Below are 20,528 nucleotides of genomic sequence, written 5' to 3'. Positions count from 1 at the left end.
TTTGTTTGACTTCAGCACCTACATCACATCTGACAAACTGTTACAGAGCTGTATCGGTTCAGACTACACATTGTTATCATCAAAATAAATGCGCAAATTCATAACCCTTGGCAACCCTTATGTGTGAATGTGACCGATTGTTGCATCTCTAGTTACTCATTTTCTTATTGATTAAAGAAAGAAAAAAGAAACAGGTGTAGATGTGGATACAAACCTCTCGTAGGCAGGTGTAGATGGGACACACCAGCACCCTGAAAGGCTCCCCGGAGCTGCTCCTCATGGTGCCAAACACCTCACACAAGAAGGTGATGAAACCTAACCACCCCTCCACGTCTGCCTGCTGGAGCTCATCTCGACGGGCGAAGTCCCTCTGCGGGGAGGAAAAAAGAAAAATAGTCGCTTACAATCGAGGAAAACACACTAAAACACTAGAGTCCCTCCAGCTTTTGTAAATGTGTAATACAAGTTCTGCGTAGGCGGCAGGCGAGAGGATATTTAAGTGTTTCATGAATTCATGTGCAGTGGTGGTAATCGCCATTAACATCTCTGCTATCTCTCTGATGGGAGCTTTTTTTTTTTGTAGGTGGCACATGTATTAACCCTGCAGTTTAGGGTACTTAAAGCCAAAAAGCAGTCGAAAAACACATTAAACAAATTCATGAATTTCTTTTATCTGCCAGGAGTGGAGGAGAATATGTTAATTTGGTTTGAAAGTGAAGGGGTAGTGAACTGCGTCAGTGCTGTGAAAGTGTGGGGGTTAATATGGGTTAATGCTTTATGTGCACTTGTGAAGATGTTATACAGCGGGTTAAACTGAAACTTTATCAACAGTCAGGGTCCTTCACCATTTTTCTGCTAGTTGCTGTGGACTGAAGTGCGATGGAAACACGAGCAGCTTATATTCACTAGCTCCCACAATGAAGGCCTTCATGTATGTGGATGTACACAGAATATATAACTGTCAAGAAACAAACACACCACGCACGCTCACAAACAACTAAACGCGGCTCCCCCACCTCCAAGGACATATCCACGGTGTTTGACACTCAAACAGCAAGTCAGTGTGGCAAAATGGCAACATAAACACATTTAACAAAACACGGCAGGAGAAAAGACAAGCTCATTTAATAAAAGAGGATGATGAGGAAGGTGCCGACAGCATTAGCGAGGCCACATGCAACAGTCTGGCTAATCAAAGCAACAACAAACCCTGACGCTTCTCTTTTAATAAGCAGCGTGGTCACAAACTAATTGCCCCCACATTGAGTTCCAGGGGTCTGGAAGCAACAATCGGTAATGACAGCCTTCAGGAGCCCACTTATGACATTTTAAAATGTTTTAAAGCAAAAAGCCAAAATGTCAGACACAGGGAGGGGGTCTCGAGTTGGCAGGCTGGGAAATGAGAAAATAAAAAGAAGAGGAGGGACCACACAGTGGTGAAAGGGGGGAGGGGGATTAATAAAAAATGGAGAAAGGGGGTTAAAAGGATTAAAGCGGGATTCACTGTTGCTGAGTCCAGGATAAAGTTACAAACATGTCAAGGAAAAGGCGTTTGAATGGAAAAACACAAAAACAAAAGGGAGGAGAAAAAAGCGTAAAGTTAATTCAAAGTTGGGGAAAATTAAACAGAGATGAACATGACCGGCAGGCAGCAGGTGGTTTAACATTTCAAGCCTTCTCCTAGGCTCTCAGGATGGCGCGAGGGGTGAACGGGAGGAGCATGGCTAGAAAAAGAGAGAGCGAGGGGGGAAAGTGTGCAGGGAGAGGTAGCGACGCACTGGCCCGTGTCGTTCAGGGTGAGGGGAGGCAATAAGACTGGGGGGAGCGCGGTAATAGAGAGCTCATGAGGGACAAGGAGGGAGAGGGAGAGAGGGGTAGTGAAATATACAACGGCTGAGAGGATGTTTTCATCATGTGTGCAAGACTGGAACTGTGCAGTTAAGTGAAGGGATGGAGGGTGAAGGGAAGGGGTGGGGGGACGGGTCTCTCTCTCTCCCCTGGGTGTGTGGATTAGTGGCTCTGCTCGCTGACATTTACTGTACGAAATCACTACATCACACACCCAGAGTTGGCTTCCACCTGAAAGTGCTTTCTCGTAAAAAAAAAAAAAACTAAAAAAACTAAGGTTGTGTTAAAACTAACAGAAAAACAAGCTTTAAAAGGTTGTTTGAGGACATCATGTTCACAGTAATTGATGTACTTTCAGGGACATTCAGGTTGAGGTTAAACAGGGAGGAATTTAAAGAAAAGCAGTAGAATTTAGTGAAAGAAAAAGAAAGAAAATGTAAAAGAAAGTTTCATTTAAAAGATAGAGAGTTTCAGCAGACGTTGTTGCCAGATTTCTTGTTTTTCTTGGTCATCTATGATGGTTTGGCAAAGGCTTGCTTACCAACAGTCTACATCCAATGATTTTCAATATATAAAAGACAGAGAAACGCAGCTGGAACAACAGTGCACTTGAGCTCTTTGCATGAAGAGTTGATTTTTGATTGACTGAACATTTCAAGACCAACGCCTCAAAAAAGTGTGTTTTGGGAAGCGTTGTGCAGCTGTGGAGCAGGGATGCATGCACAACTGGTGATCATACTACTTCATTAATGGAAAAAAAGCAGCGAGACTCCATGCCCAGCGCTTAAAATATTCCAACTTCTAAAAGCCGCTAGGAAAACGTGTCACAGGTGCTAGAGGAGAGTGCACGCTAGGCGCGCTGTACTGGAACAACGGTTTTGTTGGTGTGTCGGTATATTCAGCCCTTAATTGTGACTTAATTGTAAATCAATTGCTGCTGATGGATTACTTGCAGACTGGTCCGAATGCTGTGAGATCAATCTGTAAATGAGCCAAGACACACAAGAAAGCATCGGAATGTATTAAAATATCTACGCGCATAAAGCTATTTACAGAAGACACTTATTCCTTTTCTTCAAAACTGAAGCTCACAAGATCCACTAAGATTCAGAACCGTGGCCATGCACAGACAGAAGCAGAGACACTCGTATCACTGTGGTCATTTTAACCATGGTGAAGCTGCTCTGCCAGCTCATTACCACAACAGCAGCCTGTTGCACAATCAGCAGCCAGTCTTCTACAGCAACAAAGCAGTTACTTCAGAACAAGCAGAAATATCACAATATACTTTCCAGTTAGTTTCATTGCGAGAAAATGCACAACTTTCTCCTTTTGGTGACCTCTGGTAAATCCCACATACCAATTCTGGACTCAGGTCAGTACCAGGGTATTTGTCAACCAGTCTGTAAATAGCTAAGAACTGGCCAGTATGTCAAGGTTGGATGTCAAACTGTGTCTCTGTAGGAGATAACTACATTAGCTTGGTACCTACAGCATCCGTCCATCAAATCTATTCAGTAAGGAACAGAGTGTTGATATTAATGAAGTCTGAGTTATTTGACCACTGAAAGAAGAAAACAGTGAAGATACCCCTCCCCTCCTTTCACCTGCAGCATGTTGAGGAGCAGCGATCTGAACTTGGTCCCCTCCACCATGAACAGCGCCATCTTGTCACAGAGCTTGGCAGCCGTGGCGGCGAAGCTCCTGTCTGACACGGCCTTGGAGTAGATGGCGCTGACCACCTGGGACAGGGTCTCCTCCGACCGCGCTGATAGCTGGGCCTCCTCCATGAAAGACGCCAGCTGCTGTTCAACGCCGCTGCTGTTGCTCCTCATGCTGTTGAGGAGGTCCACCAGCCGGTCCATGCTCTGTGAGCCGGAGCCTGATGCCTCCACACGGGCCTCCTCCTGGGGGGGGATGGGATACCATGAATTGTGACAATACAGTAGTCACTGTCAACAAAGGTCTGAGGTCTACCACATAGGAAGGATTTTTTAAGTGAGAAAGGATAAATAAATGTGTGGGGTAATTTTTCACACACATAAAGGTGAGAAAAGTCAATCAAACTGTATATTTCATAGTTAGTAGGGTGACTTTCAATTTTTATGGTGGTAGTTTTCTAGTTACAAAAGCATGAATGTCTGGACTGGCCAGAAGAGGCCTGAAGGGAGGGGACAGGATTCTTTCAGTTAGATAATTTTCAAAATTTAGCTTGCTCCTGCTGGTTTCTGCAATCCTATCAATCCCAGCTTGAGAACAGTTAATTATCTGAACACATGTATTGTTTTATTTGTTTCTGTTTGTTTGAAGTGTAAGTGTTTTAAGTTGGTCAAGTTTGCAGTTGTGCTACTGACAAGTGAAGTAAAAGGAAAATCCCCCGCCGTTCAAGTACCCTTGGTTTGGAAACACTGTGCTAATGTCTACACCAACATGACAAAGGGCACTTTGCACGTGACAACGTTTCAGTGTTTTTTACTTGTACCCAAGATGCTAAGATCTAATAAACTTTTCAGTCGAAAAATAAATATTTAACATATCATTAGCTCATTCAAGTTCAGTACACCCCAATGAAGCGAAAGCTGGCTCTCAGACTGGATCCATTGATTCACTGAGGATATGTTTATTAATTCCTGCCTCGCGGCCTGCTGGGGAGTCCCGTGCTGTCAAATCAAACCATCCCTGGTGGTAATGAGTTAGCTGCAGAAAGAGGAAGCTGAGAGCAGCAACACAGTTGGCTGACTCGCCAGTTTAGAGCACACAGTGGAAAACATCAAAAACTGTTAAGCTAATGCCGCTTTAGTTTCTCCGCCTCCTCAGTGAGAACAAGTGCCCCCCCCCCTCCCTGCTGGTCCCAGTGTGTCAATCTGAATGCTAAAGAACTAAAGCAAGGCATTGGAAGAAAAGTGTGTGTCTATATGCCTTTACATTAATGACAGTGTATGTGTGTGTGCTGTAAGACTAAATGGTAGCGTGTGTACACATTGGTCCTGATTGCCTTAATACGGACTGACAGGCACTAAGCAGCTTTTCAGTACCTTGTCCTTTAGTCTTCTCCTCAGCCTCTCCTTAGAAGACTGCAGCAAGCTGATTTTGGGCTGGTCCGACTGGCCCTCGCTTGCTTTCCCACTTCCTGGTGAGGTGAGAGCTTCCTTATTAACTGTCAGATCTGGGGAGGCATTTGTAGTGGGTGTCGTCTCATACGGGGGAAATTCATGGGGACTCTTCCTGCCGAAGTCTTGAGGTGGTCTGATCTGCTCGTCACCCGGTCTTACATTCTCAGTCTCTTTGTCTTTGGTTGTTCTGGGGGCTACTCCTTTATCACCAGGAGCGTTTGTCTGTCCGTGCCCCTGACCTTTCTGATTGTGGTGCCAACGCCGGTTCTGGCTATATCCAAGGTGTGGCGGTCCTCCTTGGCGCTGCCCATGTCCCCCTTGATACTGGCGAGGCGGCCGACCAGCACTACTGTTTCTGTTATCTCCCAGTTCTGTTGAGTTCAGCTGCTGTTGGTTTGGAGACTGTTGTTGGGTTTGATCCCTCTGGTGCTGCGGTGACTGTTGCTGTATCAGCTGAGGTTGGTTCTTCCCTCCTCCTCCACCTCCACCTCCACCACCGCCACCTCCTCCTCCTCCTCCTCCTCCCTGAGGCCGCTGCTGTCTCCTGGAATGAGAGCAGGTTTCACTTAGTGTCGTTGTGATGAGGCAGCAGCTGGCTTGTACCTTCAGCTCTGTATCACACTGGCACCATGATGGTCCACAGCCTCCTCCTTCAAAACTGAATTTAACTCATTGTTAGTGCAGTAAAAATACACAATTCCTGATTTATCTTCACCTCCTTATCTACAGTCACTAACCAGTGCTCTTCTGTAAATATAACTATGACGATTCACAACCTGACACAAACGTTAACCTATCATCTACAACAAAAGCCCAATGGCTGCTTACATGTGGATGCACAGTGTGTCTGTGTTTCCCTGTCCTGCATAGCTCTGTCCTGTTGCTGCACTGGCTCTGGGCTTCACAAGCCGCTGACATATGGTCCAGGGGATTAGCCAACCTGGCACCTAGGAGGCAACCTATTATCTGCCTGAGCCTGTGAACTCGCTAAAAACTCAACTAGCCACAGCTAGCACACCTTTGGTCAATTACAGATTGATAATGAAGTTCACGAATTCTATCCGCTGCCTTTTACCTGACAGGAAGTGCAGATGGAAAGTAGCTAGTTGAAAGATCTGCTAAAAAAAAAAAAAAAAAAAAAGCATTTCTTCTATTTGTGTGACTTGCTGTTTTTTAACATGGTCCCTGGCAAATGTATTCAATAAAATCATTCACATTTGAACCGACACCAATCCCAGCAGTATGTTCCCTCGGGACTGTACTCTCTCTGTAATAACAAAAGTGTCATATCAGTTATAGTGTGGTCAAAGGGAGAATCCGGTCAGTACTTTTCCTTTAGACACAGTTAACTTGACTTGAAACAGGAAGTAATTCCATGAAGACATTAGCATGCAAAAAACATTTTCCAGTCCCACACACTGTGCATCATTTAAAAAAACATAGAATAACCAGTGATGGAATGTAACTTAGTACAATTTATTTAGGTACTGATGAATTATGTGGTACTTTGCTTGGGTATTTCCATTTTCTTCTACGTCACACCTCCAATTGCCTCCTTTTGAGAACTTTAGATACTTGTTACCTTGCAGATTGGTGTAACCAACTAAACAGTACTGTGGTCTGTAAATGCTTAACAGCTGAAGGCACAAGGCTGTTGAGCCAGAAAAATAAAAAAAAATCTTTGTTCTGATGTACTCAGCAACATTGCAGTGGGGGTCTTTGTACATTAAAAAAACGAACAAAATGCTCCCTGCACAATGGTAATTTAAAGTAGAAACAAACGACTTCTGCCCTCCTGACATTTTAAAATAGTATTATTGGTGTCAAAGCCAATGTGACCATTTCAATTCTCCTGAAAAGCAGCTGCCAACAACACCGGACAAACTTGAGTTTCTTCATTCATTTAGTCTATAAAGGAGATGTGAACGCATATAGAAATGGTGCCAGGCTGCAAAATAGCAAAGTGAAAGTGAGGTCTACAGAGAACCAGTCCAAACGCTGACAATGTCATTATTCAGAAGTCATTTCATTGTGCAATCAACATTTACTTCAGTGATTATTGATAAGTTAAAGCAAATACTTGTCCAGCACCAGTTTAGTAGACATGGCTCAAAGAAAAATATATCTGTGACATCAATTGCACCGTGGTTTTGTTAAGGATGGATTGACGAGCAAAGCAAGTTAGTAACTGTACCGACTGAGTTCATCAATGTCAAGACTGAAATGTCCGTTTCATCTTTCCTCACAAAAGCCTTTCCTTGCACATTCTGATCCACAAACCTTCAACAGGTTGAATTTCTTTCAACCTGAGGTTGCGTTGCAAAAGCATGCAAGCTGTTCTACCTTGGGAAAGAGAACTGTGTGTCAAAAGTTTAGCTGCCAACCTCCTTTGTAAAAACATTAATTTCAACCCAATTAAATTAATATGAGAACGACCTTCGAAATGTTCTTCAAGTTTCAAGAAAATTTTACTTGCCAGTCGAACACAATTGACCAGAAATGTGGGTTTTAGAATTTGGACTGAGGTACTGATACATGCTAGATCTCAACCAAAGAGACCACCAATGGGAGACGTTTGGACCAGTGACCTGCTCCAAGAATTCTGAACTGCTGCTCAGATCTCATGTAACATAAGGTGCTGTGTCCAATCACAGCTCTTTCTACTGGAGAAACAGTTGACTGACCAGAGCGTAGTAGTCAATATGTGTCAGTCCATTTTATTGAAACTCTGAAAAACATTACATCCAACACGTAAAAGTGCAACTGAATGGTCATCGGAGTTGGATTTGGAAACTTGGTCAAGATCTAGCGACCAAATTTATCTGCAACTACTTTGATAATCTTAATCAATCAAGTCATTTCCCAAGCGAAAATGCCAAACATCAAATTCTCACATTAATGTGAGAACTTGATATTTTTCCTCTGACCATCTTTGGGTTTTGAACATCAAAAGAAGCTGTTTGAAGATGTTTCATTGGGGTCTGATCATTTTTTCCACATTTTATAGACTTAATCATTAATTGAGAAAAAAATAATTAGATTAATGGGTAATAAAAGTAATCAGTAGTTGAATCCCTAGTTGCTTTTCCTTTCAATATTATCTCCCTTGATATTCATGAATGTTTTCATGTTTGCATTAACTAGAAGAATCATACAGAAAGTGAATGTGTCCAAGTGTATTTATAGTCTTTGTGTGTGTGTGTGTTTGGTTTATGTGTCACCTGGCCTCTCTGATTCGCTCTCTTTGGGAGGTTGAGAGACAGTTCATCTCCTGACACTCTGCTCTACCCAACAGCCTGCCTTCAACGCAGTGAAAATATCCTCAGCATCTTACTAAGTTAGTTGTTGATACGTCCCGACACAAGCCTTTTATCGCATGACTTGACTCGGGTCTTCCAAAGTTCACGATGATTCGGGGAACACCCACTCGTCAGGCAACTCCCATCAGCATCCTTCAAAGTCTGTTCATTTCTTTCATGCAGCCGAGGTTTCAATATTTTCACCAATGTTTAACCACAATCGTAATAAAAGTCTAAACGTTGACTGACAGAAATGGTGAGATCTCATTTAATCGCACTGCAGAGGGTGAGATTTGATAATCTTCTGCAAAGCCCCGGACTGCTCAGAGTGTCTCGCTCTCTCTCTCTCTCTCTCTCTCTCTCTCTCAGACACACACACACACACACACACACACACACACGCTCCTCCGATGATTAATTTGATCTCTACACTCGCTGTTAGTTTAGGCTCGGCTCTAATAAGCCCGTCTCCTGATCTGCCGATGATGCGGAGAGGTGAAAGTGAGACAGTAATAAAATGTTAATCATATTTAATGACTGCGAGCTCTGCAGTGGCTCGAGTGTTGCTCGGATTGACTATCCAGGGAGATGTTTGCATTAAGGATAAATGATGGGGCCGCTGATGAAATTTCATGGTCTGTGGCACGATCAATCATGTAATCAAGTGATCACACTGCTATTTATTTTTGGGATTAATCAGATTTAAATTAGTGTTTGATGTTGCCTGGCAGGGTCCCCACTCTCCTTCTCTCTCCCTCGTTTTTTTTTTTTTTTTAACGTCCCTCCATTTTCATCTAATCTACTTCTTGTTGTCAGCCATTTGAGTATTTAAAAGATAATTTCACCCAAAAAATGAAAACTCAGTCATTATCTACTCACCTCTGTGCCGGGCTGCACGACAAAATAGTCTTGCGGCATTCTCTGAAACAACGGTAAATGAAAAAAGAAAAAAAACATAAAATGTCTCCATGCAGCTTCTCTGGCACAATCCAGGGTCTCCCAAAAATACCTGAGATCCCAAACTGAAAAGTTGTCATTTGCACCCTTGACATTGGGCGTGCATACCCGCTTCAGCACATATGCTTTTAGCCTGGCAACTACTGCGATGTTTTCTGCATTAAAAAGGGTGTAAACAACATCTCTTCAAGAACTATGTGGGATCTGCGTGGGTTTCTGGAGTACTGGATTAAACTGTACGAAGCCATTTTATTGTTATTGGGGGGGTTATGTTTTTTTTTAAGTCTGTGTTCTTCAGTTGTTTGGAGGACTGCTGCGACGCTGATGTTTTGTGCTGTGGTCCACTTCACTGACCTTACATTGGCGTGAGAGTGAATAGATTTTGACAGTATTAAAATATCTGGGTGAAACATTTCTTTAATGAAAAAATAAAAAGCAGGGCACCTTATTTATTTATACATTTTCATCAAATATCAGCTGACCATTACGTTAGTGAAAACAATAACCAAACCACTGTGTCACATGTTGATAATGTATTCAGGCACCATTTTGCGCCCAGGATGATCTGGCTTATGTTTTCCACTGACCTGGCTGAGACTTGTCGCTTTCCCCCAGGGCCTGCAGGCAGAAGTACGGTTAACTGGTCTCGGGAGAACTGATCATTCGCTCTACAAGCAGGAGAGGAGGGTATGCCACACAAATGCAGCAAGGTGATCGAAAAGGATGAAGAGAGATGAAGGATGGATGAAAAGCGGCAGGACAATTTGTAGAAAATGGTGGGTAATTGTTGAAGGAGGAGATTGTTGAGGATAAAGGAGGGGGAAAAAAAGCAGCGAAGCAAAGAGGGAAACAAACAAAAACACTACAGGTTGATAACTATGTCATTCGAACAACATGCAGAGAACTACAGGAAGTGATGACTAAAAAGGTGAAATGAATTGGCAGCTTTGATCATGGGAGGAGGTAGGAGGGCGGTGATTGATCACGGCTGTTCGCTGTGGATGTACTCGTGGAACCATTGGACCGTTGGTTGACCCAGACTACCAAATCAATCGGCCCGGGGGGGAAGAGAAGCCTGCAGGCCAGACAGTCAATAACACGGCCAGAGCTTCACACGGGCCACAACACACTGGTTTAATGGACTGTGGGGAGACAGGTTTTAAATGCCTGACTGCACAACTGCATCACTCTTCACACTGTTTTCTTTTTTTAAAACATGTTTTAAGATTCCAAAAGCCAGAAAACTCATACATAAACTGGTGATAACGTCAATAACTTTGACTCATGTGGCCAGAGGACACGAGCAGGAGGAGGTAAACAAGCAGACTGACTGTGTGCAGTGTACCTTTCCTTGAGTGCATCTGTACACACAAACACACACACACAAACACACACAGCGGCAGCAGACGTCATCTTGATCATAAAGCAGATCAGAGTCGCTGCACCATGTGGTGACATTTAGTCCCACGCAAACTCTTTTAAGAACTTCTCTGCAGCTCAAATGATATTTAAGCACTTGTTTGTTCAACTTATCAGCTTATCACAACAGTGTGTGGAAACTGGATGCTCAACCAGGCAGGCAGGCTTCGTGTGTTTGGCTTTGGAATAATGTTTATTCGATTTGCAAAGACAGACAGAATCAAGTCTAAACGTGTAAAAGCCCCTCAGTAATGAACAGGTCATCTGAAAAGGAGCAAAAAGGGACGACCGAGGAGCATATTAGCACCTTCTTTGGCCCTTTTCTGTTTTGGAGCGCGGAGCGGTAAGCAGCACATTCCAGTAAATCACAACTAATTTCAGCCCTGCTTGACGTGCATACTAAAGTAGAAACACATGCACTGCCTCCCCCTTTCTTTTCCTTCCTGACACAGCCAGCCTACACTTTTCCTTTACTCAGTCTCTCACTCTGTTTCTCTTTCTTGTGCTTTATTCGATTCAACACATATAGATCAGCATTTATCTACATATTGAAAGATTGGCTTCCAACCTGAATAGATATCCGCTCTTCGTGCAACTGTGTTGACACATCACATACAGTACAACACAAAATATGACACAAATATCTGCGTGGCGTCTCATGATAATGAATATTTATTGACACACGCTATTGGTTGTATTCTGTCAGAGAATTCAAGACGTGCGGGGATTAGAACGTTTGATAGACAAACATATGCAGTTAATGTATTTGATGTGCAAACATGCCAAGCTACATGAAGGACAGCTGTGGAGGCCATTTTCTGTGCCAACTGGCAGCCCTCAACTTTTATACAATGGATAGTTGCGATGACCCTCATTTACATTTCCCCTTGTTCCTAATGAACGTGCATAAAAAATGTACCATGTCCTGTTTGTACTAATCTATTTTTTTTCAAGGTGGCAGCAATGTTTATTTTATCCTGGACAGATTTCTTTTCATTTATTTCTTTCAATTTCAATTGTGCCGTTAGCTTCCACAGTATAGCCAGCTGACACTGCTTCAAGCTTAAGAGACTGAACGCAGCTGAGTTGTGGACATTAGCGTGGAGACGAAGAGACATTTATGTCGGACGCTCGCCTGGCAGAGATGTGAGAGTTGAACTCACTCCCTTTACTGGTGGCGGGCGACGAGAGTTTTTCTTGGCTTGGTTCGGACTATTGGACGTGGCTGTCAGAGTAGTAATGAGCATCTTCTGCCTTGAGGCAAATTTGAGGGACATGCTACCTGATACACAACAACATATAGTAAACCCACCCCCCCAAAAAAACCATGTCGCTGTCCATTTCACTGTGGACATAACCATATGCAGATACAGTAGTCTTTGCACAAACATCGGACACAACAGCCCCTTATCGACAATAAAGTTTTTCTATTCTACTCTCTTCACGTCTGTTAAAAAAAAAATCCCTACAGAGATAATTCAGCCAGTTGTTGACATCTGTAGCTTTGAAAACAGACACAACTTAACATCTACTTTTATCTAAAGTAGTTTTGTATGCCTTGATGCAAGCCATGGCTCTGTCTTTGGTCGATGTGTAGCTGATCCTGTACAAGCCACAAACTCTGACATAGTGAAGCATCAATGTGAATATTTCCCCCGCCCCACTCGGCTGTTGGTGTTGAGTCAGAATCTCACTTCATACGAAGAGATACAAACAATAATTCTTGGTATTGGCCTCAGACTTCGTGGCCACACTTTTATCTTGGTTCTACACACATACAAACGTGTGTACACACACACACACACACTCCAGAGTGTTCCTGCAAGCTACAAGATGGTCTCTTTGTTAATATTTCCAGTTCACAAAACCTAAGCGAGCTGCTGTTGGTCCGAGTTGATATTTTTGTTCTTTTCCTTTTTGCCAGGCCTGTGCTGCACCCAATCTCACATAAACACAATAGCTCTGGACAGAACCATTTATTCTCTGTGCTTAAAAACAAGGCTGAAAGTGCTTTTGTCCGTTCCGTACAGCTAAATTTTCCTCTTTTCAACTACAAATACAACCCAAATATTTTCTCTGCGCCTGTCTCTTAGCAACTGAAGAGCAGTTTTCCAGTGACATCAGGGCAGGGAGCGAGAGAACCAAGGAGAGACGATTTTTTTTTTCTTTCTCTTAAGGACCTGGTTCCAATGAAGTCAGACTTGGGCGAAATTAGATTTCAGAGTGTGCACAATTGGAGCAGATGTGCCAGTGTAACATCCAGTGCCAGGGTGGCAGAGTTGGGAGTTTTGGGACAGGACGATGGGTTAAATGTCGGGAGTACTGTCGGCAAACACTGCTGACTGAATAACGGACATAAATTATGTAGAGTGACCTATTATACATGAGAAAATGAATGTCTTGAATGTCTCCGCTGTGTTTTTTCTTTTTCCTGTCTGCAGTCAAGTGTGGAGCCTGCATTCCTGTCTTGACATTGCTTTGGCTGCTGAGAGATGTTAAGGCTATAGGACTGGCTGTGCACTGACATCTGACATCGACAGAAAAAACATTCCCTCTCACTGAGGTCGGTATGTGTGCAGTGTGTGTGTGTAGTGTGCGCGTGCAAGCTCGCATTCGTAATTACCGTCGGTCATTCCTCCTGCGTCGGAAGAGCTTTTTGGTGTGTGCGATCTCGGCCTCATTAGGAAGGGGCGGGAAGACCTGTTGGAGACAAATCATAGAGTTAAGAGACGGCCGCTGTCAAGACCAGAGATATAAATCACTCTGTGGAAAGAATCTCTAAAATTGTTAAACACGTTGAGAGAAGACTGCAGAGTAGAGTAGACTTTTCCAATAAAAACAGAGAATTGATAGCCTTTTTCGTTAGGAAGCTGTTTATGGTGAGAATTATCGAAGCCAGACAAAATTGTGTGCAGACAAACAAGCAACATATCAAGACGTGAAATCAGGTTTTCATGAATAGTTTATGAATCCTTTCATGCCTCGCTGTGCTGCTCCTGAACTGGCAGACTACGGTGGTGAGAACCTCCTCTTTTGAACGTGTGTTTGCATTACAGTCTACAGCTAGAAATGTCCTTAAAGCCCCTGCATGACAGACTGCATGAACACATCTTGATCTCTAACAGATGTCCTGTGTCTTGACAACACCATTACCATGGCCACTGAGAATTCTCGATTCTGATTGGCCTCAGTGGCAAAAGTGCTGGGTGCCGAAGTGCAATATAAATCCGAGGGTGTGGTGATTAATAAATGGACTCGCAGGCAGTCACGTCTCTGGTCTCACAGCTCTGAAACAGCTCCGGCAATCCCAGTGGAGCAAGACAAAATAATAACACAGAGCACCACAAATACACAGATAAAGGCAGATGATGGAGATGTACGTTATCTGTCTGTGTGGCCCAGTCTTTGTTAACAGGCGATGATAATATAAGGGTTTGGTTTTATTCAAATTTTTGACTGTTTTTTTTCTGCATCTAGACATGTTATTTCAAGAGAGAATCACAATAGATCTAAGAATTGATTTTCTTCCAACCCCTACTGCCTTCAGCTGGCTTCAGAGATTTAAAGAAGTGAAGGACAAGGTTTTTATATAGCTACTGTAAGAGAGAAATCCTGCTGCTTCAACCGTCATTTAATGTTACTTTGTGAATGATTTACCCACATCTGCCTTAGCTTTCTGTTCGACTGCCTTGCTCAGACTTGCTATTCACTATTCACACAACTTTGTTCTTTGTATTCAAGTGTCGATTTGCTGTCTTTGTGGTTTGCACACTGATCAGCAACAGGGGGTCAAGTAGCCAGATATTTAGCCTGCTCCATATCCAGCGGGCATTGGCAACACGTTTGTGAGCTGCTGGTGAGCTCCTGGATTGTGTCTGCTAACGGTTCACACATGGTAATCGTCGCAAACAAAACCCTGTCGTGAGAACTTAGCTTAAATTAATGGACTGGTATTAAACATTCTTTCAAGACTGGAACAAGTGGGCTTAGCTAAAGAGTCTTGAGCTTGGGTTATGACTGCCTACCAGAAGTGCACAGAAAGACTTAACGAATCTGCCTGTTAGAAGGTGATAGAGACAGACTGCAGGGTTGCAACAAATGATTATTTTCATCATTGTTTAATCTGTAATGTGTCATTTGGAATGCCAGAAATTAGTATAACAAAGGCAGAAGCCATTTCCACGAGGTAACATCTTCACGTCTTTTACATTTGAAAAGCTTGAACCAGCAGCTGTTGGTAGTTTTTCCTTCTTACATGGTAGGCTCAGCAATCAGTGAAATTCCTGTCTCTCCTGATTTAAACATTAATGTAAACTCCAGGCAGAGCTGTGTGAAACATAGTCTTCCTGTTTAACTAGATGTTGCCTAGCAACAGGGGCCATTATAATGATATTAAAACTAGAAAAGTGAGATCAGAATGAGTTATTCAGGCAAACAGACAACAGATAATTTAAATTTGATAGAATCTGGCAGTTTGCTGGCATGTGGTAAGGGTATACGCTGCCATCATGGAAGACAATGTGTCAGGTATTATCCCTTCACTTCCTGTCAAAAGGAAATAAGCACACCTGCCATCCATTAAACATCAGCCCTGTCAATCAAACACAGCACACTCCGCCTTCACGCAGCATCACTATGTGGCATTGTTACCATAGTTATAGATTGGCAGGGACGGGTGCTGTTGTGTACGTATACAGTATGCAATGATAAATGTTTATGACTATGTATGTGTTTAACATAGGGTGTCCAGGACATTCTACAGGCTGCAAGCCGATACTGTGCATGGCATGGGTGTCCAGCTGCCCCGTCAACATCCAAAGTCAGTTAGTGTCCATGTCACCCAGCGAACAAATAGTTGCAGGCTGATTCAAAACAAAAAGCCCCAGATTTCTCCAAATTCTCAACCAAAGGCATTGTGCAAGAAGGTGACCACAAGAGAGGGAGGCGGGGCTCAGTGCATCATTCACTTCTTCCTTTTCGGTTTTCTTCGTAAAACCATAACAAAAAACAGGGAACTAAAGAGTTTGATCTCTGTGCATCTCGTCTCATGGCGACTAAATCATTTATGTCCCGATGACATATTAATCTAAAATCTCTGTTAAAGGGAATCTAGACACAGTCACGATGCTTATTTGTGACCGTCATCTTTCCTTATTTGTTCTTTAATTAGATGGTACTCTTATTTTTTTGCTTGCATTTTTGGTTTCCACTTACAGAGAAGTAACAAGAGCTTGTGGTTGAATGTGTACAGTCACAAGAAAAAGTCGCGTTTTCTTTTTCACTGAGGCTCACAGTTAAATATAGAAAAGACAGCAAAAGAAGAAAACGCTAGCTGGAGAGAACGGTTGTAAACTGTTGTGTAGTGTTGTAATGGCTTCTACAAAGCACTTGTGTGTACATATGGATCACATAGCGTACCTGCACAGCAGCGCCACGACAGTGCATGAACACAAACACACTGGAGTAAAAATTCTCTGTTCACAACTGTGTATAGATTTCTCTCTTCAGACTTCCAGAAACACATACTGTAGATATTCAAATGAGTTTGAGAGAGAGAGCTTGATATTTGACACTGCTGCTCTAACCTACTTCTCTCCAAGAGAGGCTGCTGGGGGATCGTCGGGCTCTGATTGAATCCAGATGTGAGAGGCAGAAAGTGTGTGGCACAGTAATATCGACTAAAAAAAAAAAAAAAGAAGAAAGGCAGACAACACACTTAAACTGTGTCTTTAAGCTTCAAGGGTTTAAAAAGACTCCACATATAAACACAAAAGTATTAATATTGATGAAATTCAGCTTTTTTTTCTGGATTTCTTGCCACTAGAACTGTCCGACAGGGAGAAAAAAAGGAGGTGGAGAGAGAGACGGAGGAACTGTTGCATGTTTAGCTACTGTAGTTTTCCTCTAGGATATCATTAGCTGTAATTCTGCCTTCAAATGGTAACCAGATGACAGTGAGCAAACACACACACACACACACACACACACACACACACACACACACACACACACACACACACACACAGGGTCAAATGATGCACACAACAAAACCCCTTAAGTTTTAGTATTTTTCCATCACTATTTCAGATTTTATGAAGTATCTCGGATTTTTCCAAAGACATGCTTCAGATGGCATTGGTACATCTGAGAAAAAGCCCAAGACCGACAACTGTGAGCAGTTTATAATGCATCCGACACGAGCGGAGAGGGAGGAAGCAAGAGATGTCTTTGTGGCTGAAAGGGAGAGCGCTGTGTGTGTGTGAATAATGCTATCTGCAGGTAGCAGCCAGCGCCGGGCAGATCAAAGAGAGGCGTGTGCTGTCCTGGTCCCCAGCCAGAGGACCTCTCACCTCGCTGCAGGCAGCGCGAGCCCTGTGGACATGACAGGGATGAGACTGGCGACGGGGGGGTTGGCTGGGATTAGACAGAAACAGACTCTTTTCATTTTAGTCTTGTTCATATTTGTGTGTTTGCAAGACGAGTGCAAATAATATGACCATTTTCACACCAAAATGAGCTTGTTTATGAGAGTAAATAGCAATTCTTCCCTTCCTCCTTTCTCATTGCTAGCAGAAGAGCTTGTGTGTGTGTGTTTTTTTTTCCCCCTCAAGTGGGTCATGTTCTATATCATGATAGTGATGGAAAACAGGTAACAGTAGGAAGCAGCATGGAGGCCAGTGACGTGATTATGGTGGTTACTTATATTTTTTACTTCAGTCTCCCTTTTCAACCCTGCGGCATCTTTCTCCTCAGATTAAAATTACTTCCCCAAAACTACAATGTGTACTATAACATGGGGTACGTTTGAGTTGTTAACAGAAAATGCCTCTTTACCCTTTAGTCTTAAGTGAAACTGAAAATGTGTAAATGTGTTGCTCCAGCTACACATAAAGATCTATAATGTTATCCAGTTTGCGTTATAGATCAGACAAATAGTTACATGGACAGGATTTTTATAATAATGGAAAATATCCACAGCTTCAATCACTTTATCCACCATCTTTATAATCACAAGTTAAACAAGAGAATTACCCCATTAACAGTACAAAGTAATCTACCATCAACATGTGTTCACACATATTTGACTGGCCATCGCCAAAGCAGGTATCTGGAGGAGATCGGGAACATAGACCACAGAGGAGATTAATGAGAAGATTAAAGTTATGAGAGCAGAAAAAGGACAAATGTGGATGTTTTCTTAATTAAAAAAAAACACTGTTTAACAATGAGATTCACGTGAGGTTTGAAGAACAGAATCAAAACGGAGGATGAAAATGACTGAAACTGTCAACACAGAGGGAGAAGCTCTGCATGAGACCAATGAATGTCTTCATTCACGTTTTTTTTATCCTTGAGACGGCTGGGAATGATGTTACTTCAGATTAGTTTGTAGACTCTTGCTAATTTACTAAAGCATCCTTTTTAACCAAAGTTTGCAACTTTAGTTTGAGGGATCATTTTGACATCAACAACTTGTCCCTAAGTAGCAGTCACAGCTCAAAAGAAACAAAAGTGATTTGTTGTCAGGTTGAAATTGCACAATGCCGATTAAGGTGTGTGTGTGTGTGCGCGCGCGCATTGTATTATGTGCATGGGTGTTGCAGTTCGGCCTTCAGAGGAAGTTGACATACCCCATAGCATTCCAGAGAAAATCACAGGTCACTGGGAGAGGCTACCTGTGATGTTAACTCAGAGGATGTAGCCTTTTTACAACCACTCCACGTCGCCACGTAGCTCCCAGGCAGCAACAACATTTCGTCTCTGATCACGATACATGATTTAATTTTCAAACGTTTGACCCATACTGAGAGTTTTTACGATATATCCTCTGTATCATCTAAAGAAAGGTGTTATTTTTCCAATAGTTTTTGACAGAGGGGTCATCACCTTGGGTTAGAAACCATTGTTGATCCAATAATAACAATGATGTTGCTCCAGTGTTAAAGGGGTATGAGTAACAAGAAAGGGAAATAAGGAAATGAGTTAAAGCGAATGGGGATGGAAATGTGATGAATAGAAACCAAGTTTAACAATTACAGAACTTTCTCTGCAATAGCACAGCAAGTCAAGTGCACGTCTTCCTGTCCCTTCTAGTATATAACAATCCTGGTATGATGCTCATTCAGTCAGCCCATTGTTTCTCTCGGCTTATTTATGTTTCCAGGGCCTTCGGCCAAAAGCAATAAATTTAAAACTGCCCCAGGGGTGGCATTACAGGACAGGTTGTTGAGAGCAGAGGAGAGAGAGAGCAAGTATGACAGCAAGAGGGACTGTAAATACAAGATAGCAGGCACATAAAATACAGAGAGAGGAAAGAAGGAATGTGCGGGCTGAAATAATTTGGATAGTTTGCTCATTTACCAAGCCTGAATGAATGATGTGGCATTTATAAGGCAGATTTGTACCTTTTTTTTCTACTGTTTTCTGTGTCCTTATAAAGATTAGCTTTGGCTGTTCTGTTCGTTACTACGGAGTTGTAGTTTTGCAATCGGATAAAATATGTTTAATTTCATGAAATTGTAACATAGGCCGCACTAAATTAAAATGTTAAACTCGAAGTAGAATGGCAATAGACAAGCTATTTGCTTAAATGCACCATGATGAAGTAAATTGTGCAACATAACGGCTGAAGAATAATTGCGTCTGAATCGTTTGCCACAAAATTTCACTTTCACAATGCAATTTCCGCCTACCACCGGGCACGAAACCTCCCATGAAATTTAGGCCTGGCGGGCAACTCAGTCAGGCCGGCGGCCTGGCACCATTCCTGCCTGTTTCACATCTCTATTAAACAATCTGAATAAATAAACTCATGTTGTGTACCATGTTGGTGGAAGTTGCTACTCTGAGGAAAAGGGAAATTATGTAGTTCTGTTTGCGTCAGCAGCACCAACAATAACACCACATAGGAACACCAGTCGGGCAGAAGTTGACTGATTCTACTTGATGCTGCATTAATTGTCTCGTCATTGTCTACATTTGTGAAAGGCATATCTAATAAATTGACAACTCGCTGTACTACAAAATGTTTTTGGGGTCAAAACGGGTTTTTATTTTTTTCATGGCTTCCTTGTCAAATGTTGCTTTATGAAAGAATAAGGAGCATCTACAACTAACTGACTGCCGCTGCTAAGATGTATTTACGTATATGCTACGCAACCGCATTGCCCATGTTATGAGGCACAGTTTCTGTGAAGCTGACTATTATTTAGAAAAAACGTTGACACTTGTAAACTTTTGTGTAGCGAGTTTTGATCATGTTTAGTGGTTTGTGATTAAGAGGCACACATTTCAGTGACATTTAAAAAATGGTTATCAAAGAATGTGAGGTTTGAATTGGCTGTGACAAAAAATGTCAGACAAAAATTATGCTCAATTCTGACTGACTTCTGAGTCTTCTCTTTTGTCTCTTTCAGACTAGTGAACTAACTTTAAATGTCAGGGAAGTAAGTAATTAGAAAAATCCTTCTGAGCTCACTGTGCTGAATTTAAAGTCATTCAAAGTGACATATTATGATACATGATCACCATAGGGAGGCTGTAATAAGACCTGTTTTCCCTAAAGGATTAAGTGACAGGAAGCGCTACACCCTTCAGTAATGACTCTGACATACTGCTGTTGTGATCCTGGATGTGTCGAGCTCTATCACGTCAGGTAACAAGTTAAACATTTAAGATTTCTCTAAATTGTTTTTCTGTCAAATCCCTGCAGTGGAGGACTTGCTCTGTATTACATGATCCCCTACATTAGGTCTTTCATGTGACTTGCTGTGCAGCCAAAAGAAGAGATTTAGAGCTGCCACAGTCAGGTATGGTGGGTGATCAGTGATAAGAGGCAAAGATGTGAGGTCCTGACATCCATGTCTCATTTAATAAGTGATCTGAGGCCGGG

General features: G+C 42.4%; 1 protein-coding gene and 1 long non-coding RNA gene across 7 annotated transcripts in view; one reads left to right on the top strand and one right to left on the bottom strand.

The window, feature by feature from the left end:
• Positions 1-20,528, bottom strand: part of ctif (CBP80/20-dependent translation initiation factor) — a 56,620-nt gene that overhangs the window by 10,407 nt on the left and 25,685 nt on the right. For 2 of the 4 annotated variants that reach the window (XM_037116787.1, XM_037116788.1), the window contains exons 8-13: positions 13,260-13,336; positions 9,805-9,885; positions 9,140-9,181; positions 4,884-5,505; positions 3,456-3,755; positions 215-370 (exon numbers count right to left, since the gene is read on the bottom strand). In XM_037116787.1, the coding sequence (XP_036972682.1) occupies positions 215-370; positions 3,456-3,755; positions 4,884-5,505; positions 9,140-9,181; positions 9,805-9,885; positions 13,260-13,336 (1,278 nt within the window). The remainder of the gene's footprint in view (positions 1-214; positions 371-3,455; positions 3,756-4,883; positions 5,506-9,139; positions 9,182-9,804; positions 9,886-13,259; positions 13,337-20,528) is intronic. The other 2 variants (XM_037116789.1, XM_037116790.1) reach the window with 2 other exon arrangements.
• Positions 1-20,528, top strand: part of LOC119029728 — a 73,291-nt gene that overhangs the window by 50,118 nt on the left and 2,645 nt on the right. For 2 of the 3 annotated variants that reach the window (XR_005078063.1, XR_005078061.1), the window contains one exon: positions 13,078-13,199. The exons of the other annotated variant lie outside the window; for it this stretch is intronic. This is a non-coding gene — a long non-coding RNA (uncharacterized LOC119029728). The remainder of the gene's footprint in view (positions 1-13,077; positions 13,200-20,528) is intronic. 3 annotated transcript variants of the gene reach the window in all.

The sequence above is a fragment of the Acanthopagrus latus genome, chromosome 12, assembly GCF_904848185.1.
Source record: "Acanthopagrus latus isolate v.2019 chromosome 12, fAcaLat1.1, whole genome shotgun sequence".
NCBI classification, from domain to species: domain Eukaryota; kingdom Metazoa; phylum Chordata; class Actinopteri; order Spariformes; family Sparidae; genus Acanthopagrus; species Acanthopagrus latus.
Note: the sequence above shows the minus strand (reverse complement) of the source record. Positions and strands in the feature narration are given on the sequence as shown.